The 20,244-nt window shown below is 37.2% G+C and overlaps 1 protein-coding gene across 1 annotated transcript; it reads right to left on the bottom strand.

Annotated features, from left to right (window-relative positions):
* Window positions 1–6,804: 6,804 nt before the first annotated feature.
* LOC114249039 (uncharacterized) lies at window positions 6,805–19,329 on the bottom strand. Its single transcript, XM_028182496.2, has 16 exons — window positions 19,252–19,329; window positions 18,427–18,451; window positions 17,743–17,766; window positions 17,580–17,627; window positions 16,624–16,668; window positions 16,122–16,166; window positions 15,919–15,939; window positions 15,277–15,333; window positions 14,119–14,307; window positions 13,000–13,053; window positions 11,809–11,859; window positions 10,466–10,510; window positions 9,392–9,412; window positions 9,156–9,203; window positions 8,055–8,215; window positions 6,805–8,009 (listed from the first exon to the last, which is right to left on the bottom strand). Coding segments are annotated over exons 7-16 (1,341 nt in total). The 5' UTR covers window positions 15,920–15,939; window positions 16,122–16,166; window positions 16,624–16,668; window positions 17,580–17,627; window positions 17,743–17,766; window positions 18,427–18,451; window positions 19,252–19,329; the 3' UTR covers window positions 6,805–7,295.
* Window positions 19,330–20,244: the final 915 nt, after the last annotated feature.

Below are 20,244 nucleotides of genomic sequence, written 5' to 3'. Positions count from 1 at the left end.
AAGCATAGAGTTGATAGAGTAAGATTAAAAATGTGAGAAGCACAAACCAATAACCATAGACAATAAATGACACTGGCCTGCCTGCACTGGCCACGCACTGGCCCAGAAAAAGCTCAAAATGTATGACACATTTGACAGTTTTTTTTTTTTTCTTTTCTAAAACAGGGTCTGTAATGTTATTACCGAGAGTAGGTGGTTGAGTGTTTGAAGCAAGTGTTTTGGTTGTTTAATAATTTTCGGGTGCTTTATTGGGTTCTATTACCTGTTGATTAGCTAATTATTAGTTTTGTGTGTTTATATAAGTGTGTTGTCTTATTTGTAAGTATTATAATATAGTAGTTTAGTGTAAATAGTGTAATTATGAACGGCGTTGACCCCCCCGATCCCGGGGGAGGTTATATCCTTGACCCAACTAACTCATCAATCCCAATGGACACGGAGGTAATCCATCCTTCTAGAAAAAGACACGCCTCCAAATTCTGATCATTCCTCTTTACCACCAAAGAAAAATACAGTAGCGCAAGTAATCGGATCTGTTCAATCTGTGTATACCTTACCAGAATATGACGGCAACAGAAAACGATATTTGGATCAGGATGTTGCTCCTTTTTTGATCCACGTAAGCAAAGATTGCGAGTCTTCGGCTAGTGTTACACTACGCCCAATTAAATTTGGTGACTTTTTACATCACGATAATATCAAGGACGTTGCTAAAGACGGCGTTAAACGTATCGGCCGAAACCGAGTCTCAGTACAATTTAAAACTGCTGTTGCCGCAAATTCTTTCCTAGATCACCCAGGTCTTGCTGCAGCTAAATATAATGCTATCATACCTTCGTATAATGTGACTCGCATGGGTATTGTAAGAGGCGTTCCCGTAGAGTGGACCTTAGAAGAATTAGTTTCTTCCATTGAAGTTCCTGATGGCTTTGGACGTGTCATCAGAGCCCGACGGCTCAATAAAAAATCAATCGGAAACAACACTCCTATTTGGACTCCAACTTCGACAGTTGTTCTTACATTTATTGGCCAAAAGCTTCCTGATAGAGTTTACTGCTTTTTCAATTCCCTCCCAGTTCAGACATATATTTTACCAACAATACAATGTAATAATTGCTGCAGGTTTGGACATGTTGCTACGCAATGCCGGTCAAATGCGCGTTGTTTTATCTGTGCGAAATCTCACTCTGGCATTGACTGTAATAGTTTATCTCCTATACCTACCTGTTTGTTTTGCTCTGGTAACCATAAAGCCATTGATACATCTTGCCCTGAATATTCTAGACAGAAATCTATCAAACTGGTGATGTCACAAGAAAATATTTCATACAATGAAGCATCAGTCAGGCTTCCACAAGTCAGAAGATCTTTTGCCGACATTTCTCGTACGCCTCCCCCCCCCCCGTTTCCCACTCAATCTTCCCAAACCCTAACCCAATCTTCTCCCCACACCCAAGCCATATCCAATTCAGTCTCGTACCGTCGCTCTTACTGTACCCAAAAATCCCCTCCAGCTCCGGCATCAAGTCCAGGTTATAATAGGCAAGCTCATCAAGCTATTGTTAGTACTCCCCCTTCTAGTCTCCCTAATAGGAGTGCCTATCCTTCAGATGATGTTTCTCCCAATGACAATCTCCTGGAACTCTTACTTTCTACAATTTTAAATATATTTTCCCGTTTTGGGGACTTTGAACTACCGAACAATGTCATATCTAAACTTACTGAGCTTAATAAAATTATTAAAAATGCCCAAATTCCTACAATGGAATTGTCACAGCATTCGTCACAAGAAGAATGATATCATCACCCTTATTAATAAACACAAACCTTCTATCTTTGCTGTCCAGGAGACATGGCTTAAGCCCGGATCCAACTTTAGGATCCCGGGTTTCTCATGTCTCCGGGACGATAGGTTAGATGGTTATGCTGGTTCTGCTATTTTAGTATCTAGAAATGTGATATTTAAACAAATCTTCCTTCCTTCCCACAGTAATAGCATTTTTGCTGTTGCTGTTAGAGTTAATAATATTTCTTTCCTCTCCATCTACATCCCTGAACTTAACTTAGCTATTCCCTCTGAATTAAAAACTATTATTATAAGTCTTCCTCCACTTATCCTTATCCTTGGTGATTTTAATATTCACCATACATCTTGGGGTTGTTATTACTGTGATTCTATTTCTTTTCCTTTTCTTGATCTCTGTGATGAACTAGATTTGTGTTTACTGAATGACGGGTCCCCTACTCGCAGAGTTCCTCCATCTCAGAATCCAAAGACTGCTGTGGACCTTTCCTTAACTTCTCCTTCCTTGGCTTCTAGCCTCTCCTGGTCTGTCCTATCTTCCACTCACGGTAGTGATCATTTTACTATCATTCTGTCAATTCCTGATTCCTTTCATTCTATTCCTACTGCTTCCCTTCCACCTCTCTTAAAATTTAATACTCACAGAGCTGATTGGTCTCAATTCAGATCTCATTTAGATCAAGAAATAATGAATATTCCTTTGATTAACCCTGTCAATGTCCTTTCTTCTTACGTATGTTTCAGAAACGCTCTTCTTTCTTCTGCTGCTAATTCTATACCTCTCAAAAACACTGCTAGATGTAAAATCCCTTCTCCCCCGTGGTGGGATTCAGAGTGCACTCAAACTTGCCAGAACAGATCAGAGGCTGAGGATGCTTATTCGGTTGCTATGAGCTCGGAAAATTTCATCTCTTACCAGAGAATTGCAGTCAAGACTGTAAGACTTTTATCAGAAAAGAAAAGATCTGGCTGGTTGCGTTTTTGCGAGGAGCTCTCTCCTATTACTCCTCCTTCTAAAGTCTGGAAGAATATGAGACGATATCGCTGCTCTGTTCCTGCTCTTGTCATCTCATCTAACGATCCTTCTGACTGGGTTGAACATTTTTCCTGTAGGTTAGCCCCTCCTTCTGTACCTTGCTTGCAAGAAACTTTTCCCTCCACTTTACCCTGTAACCCTACTGATGATTTTGAATCTCCTTTTTCTTGGGAGGAACTTTCAGCTGTCTTGGAGTGTTTAAGTGATTCATCCCCAGGAATTGACGGGATTCCATACTCGTTTATTTCCAAAAGCAGTAAATAAATAAACAGGTATTCCTTTCCATTCTTAATAATATATTTTTATCTGGAACTCCACTTGACGAATGGAGGACTCAAATTATCATCCCTATTTTAAAACCTGGAAAGCCCAGCTCTGACCCTTCTAGCTATCGGCCAATCGCTTTGTCCTGTACAATGGCTAAGATATTGGAACATTTAATCAAGAACCGTTTGGAATGGATTGTAGAAAATAGGAACATATTAGCTAAATCTCAGTTTGGATTCCGAAATGGTTTTAGCACTATGGATAGTTTAAGCATATTTGTAACAGACGTTCGTATTTCCTTCTCTAAAAATGAGTCTTTGGTAGGTGTTTTTCTGATTTTTATTGAATATACAAGTTTTTCTAATCCAAGTTTATTTTCATAATCATCCCTCGGAAAGTCGAACATGGTCCTTCGAGCCGGTAAAAAAAATAAAAAAAGGTGTTTTTCTGGACGTGTCATCTTATTCCAGTGCGCAGGCAGAAAATGCTCCAGCTGATTATTCCTGTGAAGATTGTAAACATAATTTTTAATCTCCTGTCTCCTAGATTCGTATATATTCGTGCTCCAAATTATTCTTCCTCTCCCAGACAGCTGTGGAAGGGGCTCCTCCAAGGGTCAGTCCTCAGCCCGTTACTTTACAGTATTTATACGTACGATTTAGAGCTTTCGGTCAATTCCTTTTGTCAAGTTCTACAATATGCTGATGATCTCGCACTCTACGTTTCTTCTAAGAATATTGATGAGGCCTCTTCTCGCCTAAATTCAGGCATAGGCCATCTCCAAGACTGGCTCTCAGACCACGGTCTGTCCCTATCTATTCCTAAAAGCAAAGTGGTTGTTTTCTCTCGGTCCAGATCTTGTCCCAACGTTTCAATATCTTACGATCAACAAAATTTTTCGGGTGTAGACAATGTGAAATTTCTTGGTGTTGTATTAGATTCTAGATTAACTGGTGTCCATCATATTAATCATATTGTTAAAAAATGTGAGAAAAATATTAACATTCTGCGTTCCTTGTCTGGTGTCTGGTGGGGCTGTCACCCCTATACTCAAAAACTTATGTATAACGCCTTAGTACGTAGTTACTTAGACTATGGCACTTTCCTTCTTGACCCTTGTAACAAATCTGCTATGAGTTCCCTTGACAAACTTCAATCTAAATGTCTGAGATTAATCTGTGGAGCTATGAAATCGTCACCTATTAATGCTCTTCAGGTAGAATGCGGCGATGCTCCCTTATTCCTTAGAAGACAATACTTATCTGACCAGTTCCTTTTTAAAGTCATTCAATCTCCTTATCATCCTCTTATCTCTAAACTCCATATCCTTTCTGATTATATCTCTTCTAATAAATATTGGTACCACAAGGATTATCCCTTTTTTTTTTTTTTTTTTTTCGGGTAGAGGGCCGAACCTCCTACGAGGTCCCCGCGCAAAAGGGACGCGCGGGGTATGTGAGACTCAACGATCTGCATGGTGTTGTGAGCAGACCGCGGGCCCAAGGATTTTAGGACCCACCCACTAAACGACTACAAGGATTATCCCTACCTTTTCAATAGTTTTGTCAGCTATCTCCGCCTTCCTTGTCCTGTATTTCAGTATCAAAAATTTCCTCTTTACGACATCTCTTTTAAGGCTCTTATCTTTCAGCCTCAAGTTCTTTTAGATCTCGGCATAGAAAAAAAATGTCATTCTGCAAATTCCCAGTTAAATAGATACATTGCCAAGCATTGGTCCGATTAGCTCATCATTTACACTGATGCTTCTAAGTTGTCAGACCAGGGTTGTGTTGGCTCCGCTGTCTGGATTCCCAAATACAATGTGATTCTCAATTTTAAATGCCCCCTTCAAGCTTCAGTCTTCTCTGGTGAGTCCATAGCTATTCTGGAAGCATTATCATTCATTGAGTCCCATAATCTAAATAAATCTGTTATTTTTACTGATTCTAAGAGTTGTTTACAGGCTATCGTTGCTAACCAATTTAAATCAAAATCTAAATTTCCTTACATACTAAATATTAAAAATTTACTTTTCAGCTGCCATTCTAAAAACATTGAAGTTGTCCTTGCTTGGCTGCCTGGCCACAGTGGCATTTTAGGTAATGAAACTGCAGATCTTTGTGCCAAAGACGCCACAACAACTGGCTGTATAGATCATTACAGAGTTTATTCTAATGATTTACTCCCAATAGCTAAACAACGATTGCTTTCTTCTTGGAATTCTTGTTGGCAAAAGACTAGTTTTTCTAAAGGTAAACACTACGCTGATATTCAAGGCTTTATTCCTCCCCGACCTTGGTTCTGCAACTTCAAAGATTTACATAAACGCCTTACAAGTACGATCTGTAGATTAAGGCTAGGCCATACGTGTACCCCCGTCCATCTGGCTAAACTTCATATCAGGGATAGTTCTATTTGCGAATGTGGTCTTGACGAAGGCTCTCCAAATCACATATTTTTCAGTTGTCCTCGTCTATCTTCCTCCCTCTATGATCTCCTTCCTCCTGATATTCCTCGCCCCATTGATCTCAAAGCTCTTCTTTCCCTTGTCAACTCCCCTTTCGTTTATATTCTTAGTTCATTCATTAACCGTAATAATATTAAGCTGTAGTTTGTCTGTCTGTTATCAAACTAACCCCTGTATATATATTGTGTGCGTCTTATTTGTTTTAGGTAAATCAACAGAGATCCTGTCATCAAACATTCTTAGCTACTCACTTAATTCTTAGTGAATATCTGTGACCTTGCTCGTTCACGAAGCCCGCTATAGAAAGCAGAGTATTAAATACACTTGACATTGGCGAAATCTAAAAGGAAACGCCATAAACCTAAGAGATAGATAGATAGATAGATGTTATTACCCATACAGTTCCATCATTTGGATAACTAACATAACTATTAAATGAAAAGCGAAATAGAGCAGAATGTATTAAACTGAATCAATGTAAAATTGGATAATGACAAATCATGATGTTTTGCGATACTTTTAAAAATAACTTAATTAGATTTCAGTAAACTTTTTGGAAGAACTCGAGAAGCCGCGTCCAGTGAGTTTGTTTCAATTCACTATACTCTCACAGGTTTTAGCACCACAATTATATATATCTATCTAATTCTGTTCATACATGTATCGAAATTGATAACGACGCTAATCAAATAAATATTTTAATATCAAGACCAAATAACTCTTCACGGTTCCCCAAAAAACAATGAGAATCTAACGCTATCCTAACAAAATATCCAACCCGACTTCAACAAACTAAAATTAAAATTAAATGAGAACATCATCAACGTAGCCGTCAATTAAATATGCATCACTCATAGTAATCCATGATAAGTCTTCAGTCGTCTTCGGCAAAGTGGAAGGAAAGAGCGAACCGATCAGTAAGACGTAATAAAAAAAAACAAATTATCACATCAAATTAGAGATGAGAATGTTTCTAGGACTTTGTATAGGATCGGGAGAATTGAATGATATTCAAAATCAGTATCTGGTTGTAAGGCACAGTGTTCTGGGATCAATATTACCGATCCACCTTTGAAAAGATACATTGGCCAGTTTTAACTACATAACTGCTAAAAAGATAATCTTTCTTATAGCTTCGAGCGTTCGATTTAAATTAAGCCTCTTGGGTGCTTTTTATTATTTATTAAGTCACAAAAAAAAATCTTGCCAACAATAAATAGTACATATGTATTTGCATAAATAATTTTATTGATAAAAAAAACGAATCTAATTATTCATAAAAAAATTATCTATTTATTCTTATACAAGTAGTATTTTTTTTACAACAAATTAGATTATATATTATATGGTATTAGATAATCACTTATTAGTTAAGTAGAAAATGAAAACAATTAAACATTTACTTACAACAATGGGCTGAGAGATAAAAATGGTGCCCAACCTTCGTTATTCAGAATAATCTTTAAATGTTCTTTTTTTTTTATAAAATAAATAATATTTCCGTATGGACCTAATATAAAGAGCCGCAGTTTCATATCCAAAGAGGTTCGCGAGCTGCAGGTTGCCGACCCTTGGCCTAGACTAACAATAGTTTAAAAATGTATATTTTTGGCGTTTTGTATAGTTCCGAATACTTCATGACGTGAATGTACGGAAAATTCTGCGAGTGAGCTAAAAAAAAATTTTTGAAACTTCAAATAAACGTTGCGCCTTAGAATTGTTTAATCGCCCGTTTTTTCAGTTGTGTCAGTCGAGGCGTTGTCTGCTTCCGAAGCTTCGTTGACCTCTTCTTTATTATAAACAACATAATTATTGTTGATAACGATATTAGTCTCTTGATTATTTCGATTATTGTTGGAGTTACTTTGATTTGAATCATTATTGTTCGTGTTATTATTGGTGTCCGTATTGCTGTCATCATTTTCACTGCTATGTTTTCTATGTTTCTTCGCGCTACTGCTGCTCGTTCTGCTAGTGTTGCCACTGCTATTTTCGTTGCTGCTACTGCTATTTTCGTCACTGCTACTGCTTTTCTTGCTAGAGCTGCTACTGCTGTTTTCGTCACTGCTATTGCTTTTTTTGCTACTGTGGTTACTGCTATTTTCGCTACTGCTATTGCTTTTTTTGCTACTATTGCCACTGCTATTTTCGTTATTGCTACTACTATTGTTGTCGCTGCTACTGCTTCTTTTATTAGTGTTGCCACTGCTATTTTCATTACTGCCACTGCTATTTTCGTCACTGCTACTGCTATTTTCGTCACTGCTACTGCTATTTTCGTCACTGCTACTACTTTTTCTCTTAGTGCTGCCACTGCTGTTTTCGTCACTGCTACTGCTTTTTTTATTAGTGTTTCCACTGCTATTTTTATTACTGCCATTGCTATTTTCGTCACTGCTACTACTTTTTCTCTTAGTGCTGCCACTGCTATTTTCATCACTGTTACTGCTTTTTTTTCTAGTGTTACCACTGCTATTTTCGTCCCTGTTATATTCGTCGTTATTTCCGTTATCATCATTAGCATTATCGTTACTATCGTCACCGCTATCGTCGTCCTGACCGCTGCTAATGGCACCGTTAAAATCGGTTCTGTTGCAGTCCTCCAGCTTCACTTTTATATCTGAACCACAGTGGGATAGATCTGAAACAGAAATGCTTGTGCAATTATTTAATGCTGACGAGTCAGTGGGTTTCCGCCAGTGCTAACATCCGAAAAAGGACCAGAAAGAGGGTAGTTAGATTTGCCTGCGCTTAATATCCTACCCGTAGTCTGCCTGCGACCGTAGCGCTAGCAACACGTCGCACTAACGGGTACTGATTAAATGTGAAAGTCGTGGAAACGAGCCCGTTCAGTTATGTACTGTATAAATAACATGAAAATCTGTTAATTCAACTACCTCTAACCACAGTTTTGTATTTATTTGTATTTATATTCATAACAAACTAAAAAATGGCCGCTTTTATTCATATTTCGATATAATAGTTCTCTCGTTCGCGTCCACAGAAGCACGTTGAACGCCATAAGAAAAATCGAGCATTTTCATTCAGGGCACGATACTTCGAAATATCAGAATCAATATTATGATGACAGTATTAAATGTGAGTTTAAAACATATAAGCAGTGTTAATTATGTCGCGGTTTCAATCCGGTCATATATTCAGCAAAGCACTGTTCTTGCTAGGGCTAGTATTAGGAAACTATCTCGGACTGAGCCTCGTGAGGCGACACCGGACACGTTCTGTGAAGTCAACACATAACCTCAGGACATTACTGGCAGTTGATAGATAAAGAAAACGATATTACGAAGCTATTTAATATTCGCGAGTTGTTAATTTCTGAATATTTATGTATTACACGCTCTGTGGTTGTTAACTTCATGCGCTCAAAGTTAGGAAGTGCCTGCGTGGTAGTTTTTTTGTTTGTTTCCGTGACGCCATCAACGGAGCCAAGGATAGAGCTGGCACAGCATAGTCCAGAACAGTTATTCAGAAAAGCGAAGACACTCAGCATTGACGATTATCGACGCAAGGAAAATGCCAATTGATTGATTCAAAGAAAATCACATCAATAAATCACTTACCCTTTTGCCCGTATTGTTTGACGGCTTCCCCGCTATACTCGATCAGCCCTGAAAGTGTGTAAGCCCTTGCTTTATTTTACATTAAAAAACAAGAGAACGCAAATTTGAATGAAATGTCTTTTCTTTTTTTTTACTTTCGTTTCTGACCGAGTGTATCGATAGCATTGATTCAAGATAAATCGATAATTAATTAAAATACTACTTCACTAGAGAAATAAATATAATATTTTTCTTACCATCAACAACATCGTTTCCAACTGTAAAAAAAAAAGCATTGAATCGACAATAGGTTTAGTTTCGTTAATTTAGTGTGTCTTTAAGTTTAAACGGCTTATTAACCAGTTACAGATACTAACTAACGAATGTGCACAAGTGGGAAAATGAAATAAAACTCCTCAACGTGGCCTCTCAGATTCTTCCAAAAAGTCCACGGAATTCACAATGTTCAACAACCGTTTTACTGAGACTTTAATTCATACAATCTCATCTTATTTCATTTCATTTTATACCAATTGATTAGTCTCAAAAATATATCGAATTCGCATCATATATTTTTTTATATACCTAATAGAACGTGTAGATTCGATATAGATTTTTATCAACTGAACACTGGCAGTAGCCGACTTAACCTAATAGGTGTACCTACGGCTCTAATAAAGAATGAAAAAACAAAACTGGCACCAATGGCATCGCAAAAAGCCAAGCAATACTGAAAAAAGAAGAAGTTAAAGAAAGGGCATTATCTATGGTGATGTGAAAATGAAAAATTTTGGGCACTTTTTGGCGGGAACGTGAGGAGTGAAGTTGTGTGATTTGTTATAATTTGTCTATTTAGTGTTTCTTCAGGTTTAAATGTGTAATAACGGTGGTTAATTAGCTGTTTAGTATCTGTGAAAGTGCACAAATGTGGGAAAATGAAACAAGCCGCTGGACGTGACTTCTCGGGATCCGCCAAAAAGTCCACTGAAAAAAACCCCAATAAATGACCACCATTTTGCTGAGATTATATTTTATCCCATATCATCTTATCTCATTTCATTTAATTTCGTCCCAGTTGATTAATGTCTCAAATTAATCATCTTCCTTTAGGTAATTTCATTTCACTCCATACTATCATTTTTCATAAAAATAAGAATATATAAATTAAAATAAGACATGACCTAAAAGTCTTAGTTACCAGGTCATAAAATTCCTTTTAAAAAAAAGTAAGTAAGTTTTGGCGGGAGTCGTAGTTACTAGTGTCGAGTTGATTAAAATTTTCGTTATTTACTGATTAATCCGTAAATTTACAGCAATAAAATTATACTTACGTCCAGTTCTATAACCATTTGCCAGAGCTCCTAATACAATTAAGACTGAAACGAAAAATAACAAGGATTGTTTTATTAAATTACTTAATAAAGTTTTGTGATTTCATTTTGTGTGAAGTGAAGTGTTGAAGTGAATTCGTGACATTATATTTTATAGATAGACGCTTCGATTGGTTTGGTATGTCTTTTTCTCTATGACGTAATCTATAAACTTAATTTTTATTAATTTGAAGTCGTCTGATTAACTTTAAAATTTTCACACGCATCAAGGACCGATGTCTATACAATAATTTCATAACTTCACTTTAATATCCTGACTGGATATCAACCGATTAAATACAAAATGAAATTAATTGTTAATTCAGTTTTGTATTAATGCGTCTTCTTTTTAAGTCTTTGTTTTGATTTGAATATCTTTGCGCGGGAGATAGAATACAAACAATTTTGAACCAAAATGCGAGGGTGTAGTTTGATTATAATTTAAAATTGTCTATAGTTTCAAAGTAAGGGGTTAAAAATTACGCTAAGTGGTCAATACTATTTTGTTTTTTTGTTTTGATTTCAAATGTTTCACTATTTTACTGTAATTTTGATTGAGTTTTGACAAACAAAAGTTCTTTCGTATTTCTCGGTTTTCCGAGCATGGTCTATTTAATTTAACAGAGATTTATTTGGATCGGATGTCCTAATCAGGTTCAAGAGAATTCTACCCTAACGTATGTATTCTTTAAAAATCATATTTGCGTGTTTACAAACGGACACTTTCGACTTTATGGTTCTAGTCACGAGATCATTTCATACATGTGTCATCAGTAAAACAAAAAAGCATCGTTTATATTCCAATGGCGCTTCACGAGCTAATAATTCGATTTATTAAAAAAACTAGTTAAAACCGGCTTATCCGGCCGGTTATTCTTTAATTCGACTTCGATCCGGTTGCTACCGAAAACGGTTACCCGTTAGACAAATCTGAAGATTTCCCAGGAACTAAAACAGTCCGGTAATATCGGTTTAGAGGAGTCTGTAAGCGCACAACTTTAATGAAATACAAGCTAGTGCCTGGTGCATTTCGCTTCAATTGATAAAAAAACACCATTTTTAATACGTAGGACCTCTTGTGACCCCGCACGGGTAGGTAACACCACGCTGCCTATTTCTACCGGGATGCAGTAGTGCGTTTCGGTTTGAAAGGTGGCACAACCGTCGTACTCTTGCATCTGATAGCTTACAACTCTTGTCTCAAGGTGGCAGCATTTACTTTGTAGATGTCTATGGACTCCAGTAACCACTTAACACCAGGTGGGTCGTGAATTTGTCCATATAATAAAAAAAATGCACCTTACCTCTTTTGAAAACGTAATATACGTCATCATGGCACCACTCATTGTTTGCACCTGCAACAGCAAAGTAACTCGTGTAGTACTTGTTGCTAAAGTATATTTGACTGTAAGTGCTCTCCACAGCCCAGCTACAGTCATCAAGGCCTCTTTTAACCTCGTTTTGAAAGAAGACATGCGGAAATCACGAAGTTTAATATACAACATACTACGGGGCACACGACGATCACTCGGTTGGTGAATAGTAGATGCAGCGATTCCAAGTAATTGGTTTGAAGTCTACTGTGGCGTCGGCGTATCCAGGAGAAGTTCCGAGAGGAAATTCTCAGCCTATCAGCCGATCAGATACTTTGAACCGAATGAAATAATTTAATTAAAAATGTAAGTGAAATGTCGAAGCGGCCGCCATTATTGTCATACTCATTGTGGTCTCAACGCTGGAGTCAGACAAGAGAGTAATGTTCATGATGTTTAGGGTTCACAATTGCTCACGGCACACGACACAGCTCCTGGATCAGCTACGATCGACTTAGTGCTAGAGTAGAATCTTCTCGCAACTTTTATTTCATTCTACCCGCCTATACTGTATGCCGTCTATACTCTAATCTCGTTGAACAAGTTCAATAACGACCCGATGTGACATAATAATAATAATAATAATAAGTCTATTTTATTTCCTACTAAATATTTTAACAGTTATTAACAAGTATGATCACTTAACTAATTTAATACACTTTAGTAGTTTTATGTAGAAATCCCATATTGGGTAAAGGCCTCCTCCAAAGATGTCCGATTGTCTCTGTCCTGTACAATCTCTTTCCAGCTTGGAAGGGCTGTCCTTATAATCTCATCTTCCTAACGAGTCAATGGTCTACCTCTGTTCTTTTTACCTAGTGGGCCTTTCCAAAATTTTGCTGATCCATCTTTTATGGATGTGATATATTAGCGTATTAAAATTGTCTTACTATTCTATATACGCCGTATTTGTGTGTGTAATGTGTCATATATAACATAGAAAACCCTGAAGTTCACTTGCATATTTGATTGTGTCGCGGTAAACGAGTGTTAATATTATATAGGCACGCCCTCAAACCCTTCAAGTTTGCCCACAGTCAATGATGCCATTACACAGCAGAACGGTGATCCTTACCCGCGTGCTTAATTAAATTCTCACGCCTAATTCAAGGTTGAACTTACGACTGAATAGTTTCGATAAATCCCATATTGCTTGAGCGATTAACCGGTGACTCCCTGCGAATGAAAAACGTTGAATTAAATACCACATACACTATATACGGGGTGTTCGAAAAACGGTTCGATGAATCGAAATTTTAATACTAAAATGAGTCGTGTCATAAGTTCTGATACGGACAGTTTACATATACTTAAGGTGTTATTGAATACTTTTCTATAGTTCCTTACTGATAGTAAAATTACATTGCCAATGCTCTTGCTTTGTCGAAACATTTATATTTAGGAAAATTTAAGATCAAATTTAGTGTCAAAATAAAATCAGTTTGGTTATCACACATCTCCTTTTGTCGCACGTCATACTAGAAATTCGGGGTCTTGCCTTGAATGTTTTATATTAATTTAGAATAGTAATGGCTTCGAAAGATCATCAAGGTCCGATCGCCTAACTTAAGACAAGGTCGAAACCTTAACTTTTAATGTGGCCATGACCCACTTATTTGCTTTCTGAGTTCATCTCAAATGAAGCCCAAGACCGAATGGTTAGCAGGGCAGCCGCCGAGCATTCGAATTGAATAATATTACTGCTATACGGCAGAAAAATGGGACAGCCTGGTAGTGTCTACCCTTTTTTAGGATTGAAGAATAACTGGTGGCCCGGAGGCTTTTCCAGTTCCACCAGGACAGGTGGGCGTGCAAAGGCTCAGCCAAGAAGGGTGGGATTTGCTAACAGCTGCCCGAGCGCTCCGAATCTGAATCTACTCTGAATAGAGTCCTCCTGAATCTATTACCGGATCGGAATCGCGACCCGTTGAGAAGATCCCGAGAGAAACTCAACGAGCTGATGCATGGGTTAGGTCGCACGTCGAACTCTTTGTCGAGTTCGGGTACCGGGTACGGTTACCGAGGTCCCTAAGCCTGCTCCAAGTGTTAGAGCTGAAGGCGTCTAAAGCAAAGGTTATTTGATCTGATAGATCTGTAAGGACGTGTCTAGGACGTCGACGGTGACTGACTCTTGCGTGATCAGGATTCGGGGAAAGTGTCTAACCCTGCGGTCTCACAAGACACAAGTAAAATGTTTTGTTTTAAATTTGACAATCTGACATTTGTCATTCGAAAGCTCACCTGTCATCGCTTTAATCCCTTTGCCTTTGGTGTGCTTCTTGAAAATATTCTCAATGTCAGCTTGCGCATTATTGAGGCGATAATAGCTTATAACATTAGCTATATCATCATAGCCATTATCATAACTTCGCCAACCGTAATGCTTCCCGAAGTCTCTTCGGCAGATTCCTTTGTCTGCAAAAAAGAAACCTTTGCGAATTTACAATCTACCTGTTCTTTGGCGCTGAATTTTAGTCCACGAAAATTCTTTGGGGTGAACGCGAGGAGCGAAGTCATGTCAATGATTTTACCTTGTTAATTTAGTGTTTTTGAAGGTTTAAATTTGGTAATAACGGTGGTTTATCAAAATTTTAGCTTTCGTGAAAATGCACAAATGTGGGAACATGACGGACATGCAAAACCGGACGTGGCTTCTCGGGTTCTTCCAAAAATCCGATGAAGTCTCAGTAAATAACCACAATTTTATTGAGACTTTATCTCATCCCATCTCATCTCTCTTCATTTCATTTTGAGCCCAATTCATTTTGATAAACTGGCCACAATGGCATTGCAAGAAACTAATTGCCATATTTATAAATAAGAAATAGTTCACGAAGCTTGTTATCTGTCATGGGAATAATAGTGATTGGGAGTAAAAGGTGCGCGCACGCGTCTTTGTACCAACAGTCTCCTTATTTCTGGTTCAACGTTTTGAAGGTAGGGCCCTTAGGTCAGCACTTTGACATCATACCCTACCGCGAAGGGAAATTTCATCCCTCGCAAAAGTCTATGTTTCTTCTTGCCCTTATTCACATTATGTGAGGCTGGCGCAGCACATTTTGTTTTTTTATTCAGGTCTATCGTCATCTTTACACTCACGCCATTCTCTCGCATATCACACAGTCACTATCACACAGTCCATCCACGTCATTTCAGGTTGACCCCTACCTCGCATTAACGTCTACATTCATACCCAGAGACTTTTGGCCCACATGGTCATCCTTTCTTCGCATTACACGCTCTAACCACGATACCTATCTACTCTATATTTTTCTGTCACTGAAGCTACTTTCAGACATTCTCTTGTACACTGATTTTCAATTTAATCCATTCGTGGTATACTCAATGGTCATTATCTTTAAAATCATATTTATTTAAATGAAAGTAAAAGCATCTCACTTCTTCTATGTTTCCTTCCAAATGCGCATATGACGATTCTGTGCGCCGATATAACCACTGAAATGAAACGTCAATATTATTCGTAAATGCATAAGAAAAAACTGAGTATTTTAAGAAACCCCTGTAGAATGTTGTCGCTATCCAATCGGTACTGTGCTTGTCTGAGTTAATGTCGAATAAAAATATTTTATTTTACCGAAAAAAGTGTCATAAGCAAAATTCTTTCACATATCTGATAACGGCACTGTTTTTAACCGTCATAAAAATAATGGAGCATGTCATTAATTCGACTATAATTTTTTATGAGTATTTTTTCTAGCTTTTGATGATCTTTTTTATTAATTTGAAAGATAGTGCTTCGCATGCGGGCTAATTTGAACAAGATCCGACAACTACTTTTTGAGCTATCCTTAATAATGCATAATTAATTGAATTTCAGCTACATTGATGATATTCTAGTTTTATTTTGATGGAGCCAGTTCTCTTTTTTGTTAGAATCCTGTATTATCATTTGAAAGTTCAGTGTTAGTGTCGTAGTAAATTCACATTTATTAAGCACGGATTAGACTTACTCTGATATTGTGTTGGATTGTATCGGTAACAGGTACGACTTTAAAAACGTGAAGCATTTAAAAAACTTACTATCTGCGAATGTAGATCCCACTGTAAAAAACGAAATTAAACACTTTAAGTTTGTATTAAACAAAAATGAGCGACAAGTAGAAACGGTTTCGTTGTAAAATAATATAATTTTAAATGATTACTAGACGAAAGGTCACTTATAACACATGTATGGTACACGTATTCGGTATTGATAATAATAAAAATGTCATCATGATACTCACGTCCCGAAATCCAGTAATCTAAAATATGTCCACCCCCTTTGGAAACTGAAAAAAGAAACATCATTAGTATGCATTGTATCAATGCTATGTTTACTTATGCCACGGTATGGCAATCTTGCTTATGGTGTGTATGGGGGGAAGGTGCAGTAGCTTTGTATAATGTAGTAAATCCAAGACTACCCTTCAAGTGTTGTCTGAGACCGCGTTGGATAAGGGCACGTAGGTATTTGTATGTTACTGTCGTTGGATCAGACGAACAGCACTGCTCCCGTCGGGGTAAAAATACATTATCAATATTTCTGATGTCTATGACTGATTCTTGCCGTTAGCCTCCAAATCAATTTTAGTGGTACCCACAGATCTTCTTGCCTTCTTCGTCAAAAGCTACGGACAGTTTCGAATGTCATATTTAACTTGGGTGAAACCGCGACTCGTATCTAGTATCTGTATTGAAAACTCCCAAAATAGCATTTTCTTTGGACCCTACGGATTGAGAACTCACCGTCGATTATGACTTTTATTCCTTGATCGTGGTTGCCTCGACCGTCTGTAAGGAAATGTCATCATTAATTATATTGACACAAAAATACCGCCTTCCGAAATTGTATGATTTAATCATTAAGAGTGCGAGCCGTCGATAGATCAACTCTCTATTAATGCGTATAAAGTGCGGAGCTTCGGAATACTTGCTAGTTCCTCTGTTTGATTAAAAGTATTGGGTATTGACCTGCACGGACGTTCGGACGTATCTTAGCGCGCGCACGTATAAAATTTATAATAAATTAATAATTGGTGGTAGGATGTCTTGTGAGTCAGATTCTGCGAAGCACTGACTGCTCTTGCTAAGGTTAGTGTTATCAAAAGTCTCTCAGGTTGAGCCCGTGCACTCACCTACCCGTCCGCGTGTAGCTGGAAAAACCTCTTAAGCTACCAGTGAATAAGTAGGAAAAACCAATGAATATTAAGAGTTCTGGGGATTAAATCAAGTTATTGCCCTCTGGCAATCGCCTTCCAGGTTGAACCTCACTTCCACCGCCCTTGCGGACGCTCAATTAATTTCCAGATATTATTTTCACCGCGACCACTCTATTACTGGTGGTAGGACCTCTTGTGAGTCCGCGCGGGTAGGTACTAGAACTAGACTTAGAACTTATATCTCAAGATGGGTGGCGCATTAACGTTGTAGATGTCTATGGGCTCCAGTAACCACTTAACACCAGGTGGGCTGTGAGCTCGTCTACCCATCTAAGCGAAAAAAAAAAGAATTCAGATTCTGTCGTTGATCTTGAGACATTACACCGAAGTCTCATGCTCTACCCATTGGCACCTCAACCTCGCTAACCTTCAGGCTATGTCGGTTACTATGGTTCTTTTAATAGCTTTGTTATAAGTACACGCCTGTATTTGATCTCCAAAGAGCTTGTGTGAAACAATGGATGGGTACAAAAATAAACTCACTCAATTTCGCGATATCCGTGAATATGTTATAAGAATTACCGCATTTTCCTGGAAGAGAAATTAACAATTCATAATTAAACATCTTTTTAATAGGAAACTAGAAATTAATTTTATTTATGTGTATTAAAATATGTTTTTTAGCGTATTGAAATTTATAACTTACTGTTTATTCCATTTGCGAAATAATCTGAAAAAAAGGAACAGTTTGAAGGATAAAATCTCACAACAAAATGTAGTGACCAATAGATTTATCGATGAAGTTGCCGTTTTTACAATACTGGCCATTTGCTAAGTAATTTACATAATAATATGATCGACAGTAAAATTTTAAAACAAATAAATTATTAATTAATTAATGGTAGGCAGCGGCTGGCATTACTGACGTCCATGAGCGACGGTGACCACTTACCATCAGGTGGGCCGTATGATCGTCTGCCTAAAAAGGGAATAAAAAAATATATATTTTAAAAATATGATTTTTTATATTCCGTCATTTGTTTATTGATTAGTGGTTTTGCTTTCACTAACATTTGTATCTTTTCGATCAAATGGATACGATAGAAACATGAGTTCATTCGTGGTGATAATACCGCAAAAACGGCTGACATTAATTAATTATTATTAAGTGTTCGGAATGAACACTACAGACGAACGCACGATTGGTTATTGTTCGCTTTCAAATTGGAACGCATTAGGGCTTAGCGGTAGATATTCGCTGGGTGGCGGTCACCTATCCGTATTAACTCACAAAACTCCTTAAGACCAGTATATATAATAGTATACTTTTATGTATTATTAAAAAAACAGCAGCGAGCGATTAGTACGAAATTAATTTCAAAGCTCTCACCAAAACAGCTCAGGATCCCTTTGCCCTGTGAAACAATTGAAAAATACAAATTCCAATTGACATTAGATAATTTTGAAAGTTTTTTTTACGTGATGTCATCAGATGTCATTCCTTGATGTTGATAGTACGTCGTGAATACCACCTTATCTCATACGTCACCTTACTTTTTTTTATGAAGATACATATAGTATTACTGCCTTAGTTTATACGTGCGTCTTGATCTTTAAAAAATACTGTTTCTGTTGTGCTATGTATTGGATTATTTTATTTTAACACTAAAACTGCATTTACTGTTTAATCTGGCGTTTATTATTTTCATTTTATTAACGATTTGTCGACATTTTAATGTTATATGTGAACTACCGTACATTTTGTTTTTATTAAAATTCTTTGACCTGAACATTTCGTTTCACACAAAACGCAACAATGTTATCTTGAGGTTTGGCTATTATTTTCATCTTTGATTTTCCGTATTCACTATAAGTTCATTCTAGGCTTTTGATTAGCGATTAATGTTAGTTTTAATTGTGTCGCGAAAATCGAAGAAGTTAGAGTTTAGGCGGTCGAGGACGACTCTAGATACTGTTTGTTGTTCGTCGACATTTTAATATTGCACATCACAGAATAGTCGAAGGTACTTAATGTAATGAAAGAAAAAACAAAAACAAAAAGGAGGCTTAATTAAACCGTAAAAGTTGCTTTAATTTTGTCTACAACTGGCGTAGGCCCAGAGAAAATAGTATTGAACTATTTTGTATTCACTAATAAACTACTAAATAGATAAATAAACGATAGTAAATCGATAAATAAAGATAGAGTTCTTACCTTGACACCCGGATAGAACCATTTAATTTTGTGCCTTGGAAGCTTACATCCGCTCGTCGGAGAGAGTCCTACTAGAAGGATGATCTAGCGAGACAAAAATGGAAATTTATAGACCCAGCCCACTGAATTTCCTGCCGGAACATCTCAGTGGGTCGCAATTCCGATCCGGTGGTAGATTCTGCGAATCACTGCTCTTGCTAGGGCTAGTGCTTGCAAATTTTCTGAGGTTGCCGTCTGGGCGTAGTTACAATATGCCACTGGCTACCAGCGAATGGGTAGGAAAAAAATAATAAACTGTATACATAATCACATTGAGGTACAAAGTGTATTTTGTTTCTTGTAGTATGGTTTTAGCTTTACATCTCGATGGTATTGTGTGATCAATCATAATCTAAATACTGTATCTTGGTTGCGCGGTGCCTGGTGTAGCACTGCCCTATCTCCTTTTGTGGCTGTGGTACGGCTACGAATTGATTCAAGAAGCTAATATAAATTTGATTCGAGAAAAGGTATCTCCCAAACTTTTGATTCCTTAAATTGATTGCAACAACAAAATGATATAAGTATATCGTCAATGTATTCAAAGTTACTCAAATATGCACACATTCTGGTTGAAAATTGATGAAATTTTAATGAGACCACACGAGAAGCACCAGCTTTCAAATAAAAAATATATAATTAAAATTGATTTACCAAGAAAAATGTCTAGAACGCACATAAAAAATAAAAGTTTAATTTATATTTCAAGTTGATTAGAAGATTTTGCCTGTCTGCCGAATTTGATCATAGTTGCGTGTCTTGTTAAAAGTACAGTAAAAGCTCCTTATTCGTTTTACCTTCCTTCGTGTTTTCGCTATTCGCGGATTTAATCGGTACATACAAATTGATAAAAAGGATTCCAATATGTATTTATCTAACCGAATATCCTTCGTAAGCGCGTCGTCAAATGGACTAACAAAAAAGTAAAATAGACCATATTACAACATTTTTTCA

Source organism: Bombyx mandarina, chromosome 11 (assembly GCF_030267445.1).
Source record: "Bombyx mandarina strain Sakado chromosome 11, ASM3026744v2".
Taxonomy (NCBI): domain Eukaryota; kingdom Metazoa; phylum Arthropoda; class Insecta; order Lepidoptera; family Bombycidae; genus Bombyx; species Bombyx mandarina.
This window is presented reverse-complemented; position numbering and strand designations above follow the sequence as displayed.